Below are 1788 nucleotides of genomic sequence, written 5' to 3'. Positions count from 1 at the left end.
CAATAAAGATGTTAAAATAAATAAATAAATAAATAAATAAATAAATAAATAAATAAATAAATAAATAAAAATTTTTTTAAAACCCTCACTGGGACTTCCCAGCGGTTGAGACTCTGCACTTCCAATGCAGGGGGTGCACGCTCGATCCTTGGTTGGGGAACTAGGATCCCACATGCCATGAGGTGTAGCCAAAAAAAAAAAAGAAAAATAACCCTCACTCATGCAAAAAATTGTGTCTTATTGTCCTAGTGGGTGAATCTAGACCCTGTGGGTTGATCTAGTGTTGAATAGGAAAAGCTTCTGTCTGTGAGGATGCAGGTATAGTTAGGCAAACAGACTGAACACCCTGAGATCCAGCGAATGTTCTGTTTGTATGAGGCTACACCTTTTCCTTTCTGACCTTACAGAGCCACAGTTGAGGCAGTGCCTGTTTGTAGTAAGTGCTAGCAAGGCTCTACCTTTCAGGGTACTCCTACACAGAATCCCTCACCACAGCTTCAATCTGACTTAAGGCACCCTGGACTTTCCTCAAAGTAATGGGCACCAAGAACATACTTCCTTCCCATAGACACAGCAGAAGCCCTCAATGCCCTACACATATTTCTGGATTGTCAGGAGTCCATCAAGTGTCATGCGCTGGGACTTGGGAGAACTAGGTCCAACCCTGGCTATGCTGTTAACTGGCTGTGAAACAAGGGCAAGTATCTTAACCTCTCTGGGCCTCATTTTCATCACCTGTGTCATGAGGACTTTTTCTTTTTGAGTAAATTGAACTTTTTATTTGGGCATAATTGTAGATTCACATGCAGTTGTAAGAAATGATACAGAGGGCTTCCCTGGTGGCGCAGTGATTGAGAATCTGCCTGCCAATGCAGGGGACACGGGTTCGAGCCCTGGTCTGGGAAGATCCCACATGCCGCGGAGCAACTGGGTCCGTGAGCCACAACTACTGAGCCTGCGCGTCTGGAGCCTGTGCTCCGCAAGAAGAGAGGCCGCGATAGTGAGAGGCCCGCGCACCGCGATGAAGAGTGGCCCCCACTCTTCAAGGGGGAGACGTGAAAGTCATCATGGCCACAAACCGGATGGAGACTTTGGGCCCAGCACTTATCAGACCAGGCCGCATCGACAGGAAGATCGAGTTCCCCTTGCCCGATGAAAAGACGAAGAAGCGCATCTTTCAGATCCACACGAGCAGGATGACACTAGCCGACGACGTAACCCTGGATGACTTGATCGTGGGTAAAGATGACCTCTCTGGTGCCGACATCAAGGCAATCTGTACGGAAGCTGGTCTGATGGCCTTGAGAGAACGTAGGATGAAAGTAACAAATGAAGACTTCAAAAAGTCTAAAGAAAATGTTCTTTATAAAAAACAAAAAGGCACCCCTGAGGGGCTCTATCTCTAGTGGACCACGGCTGCCTTCCAGGAAAAGGTTGGAAGTGTGTCGTCCCACTTGCCGCAACTAGAGAAAGCCCTGGCACAGAAACGAAGACCCAACACAGCCATAAATAAATAAATAAATAAAATAAAATAAAATAAAATAAAATTGTGTTAGTTTCAGGTGTACAGCAAAATGACTGTTATAAAAAAAAAAAGAAAAGAAATGATACAGAGGGGTCTCATGTACCCTTCACCCAGCTTCCCTGATGGTAATGCCTTGTAAAACTATAGTAAAATATCACAACCAGGATATTGACATAGATACAATCACGGCACAGAACATTTCTGTCACTACAAAGATTCCTCACATTGCACCCCCTCTGGTTTATTTATTTATTTAATTGATG

The 1788-nt window shown here is 44.7% G+C and overlaps 1 protein-coding gene across 1 annotated transcript; it reads left to right on the top strand.

The window, feature by feature from the left end:
* Nucleotides 1–1052: 1052 nt before the first annotated feature.
* On the top strand, nucleotides 1053–1445 carry LOC132353059 (26S proteasome regulatory subunit 4-like). The gene has a single exon (XM_059903933.1). It carries the CDS (start codon nucleotides 1068–1070, stop codon nucleotides 1404–1406), a length of 339 nt encoding a protein of 112 aa, XP_059759916.1. The 5' UTR covers nucleotides 1053–1067; the 3' UTR covers nucleotides 1407–1445.
* Nucleotides 1446–1788: the final 343 nt, after the last annotated feature.

The sequence above is a fragment of the Balaenoptera ricei genome, chromosome 1 (assembly GCF_028023285.1).
Source record: "Balaenoptera ricei isolate mBalRic1 chromosome 1, mBalRic1.hap2, whole genome shotgun sequence".
In the NCBI taxonomy this organism is placed as follows: domain Eukaryota; kingdom Metazoa; phylum Chordata; class Mammalia; order Artiodactyla; family Balaenopteridae; genus Balaenoptera; species Balaenoptera ricei.
Note: the sequence above shows the minus strand (reverse complement) of the source record. Positions and strands in the feature narration are given on the sequence as shown.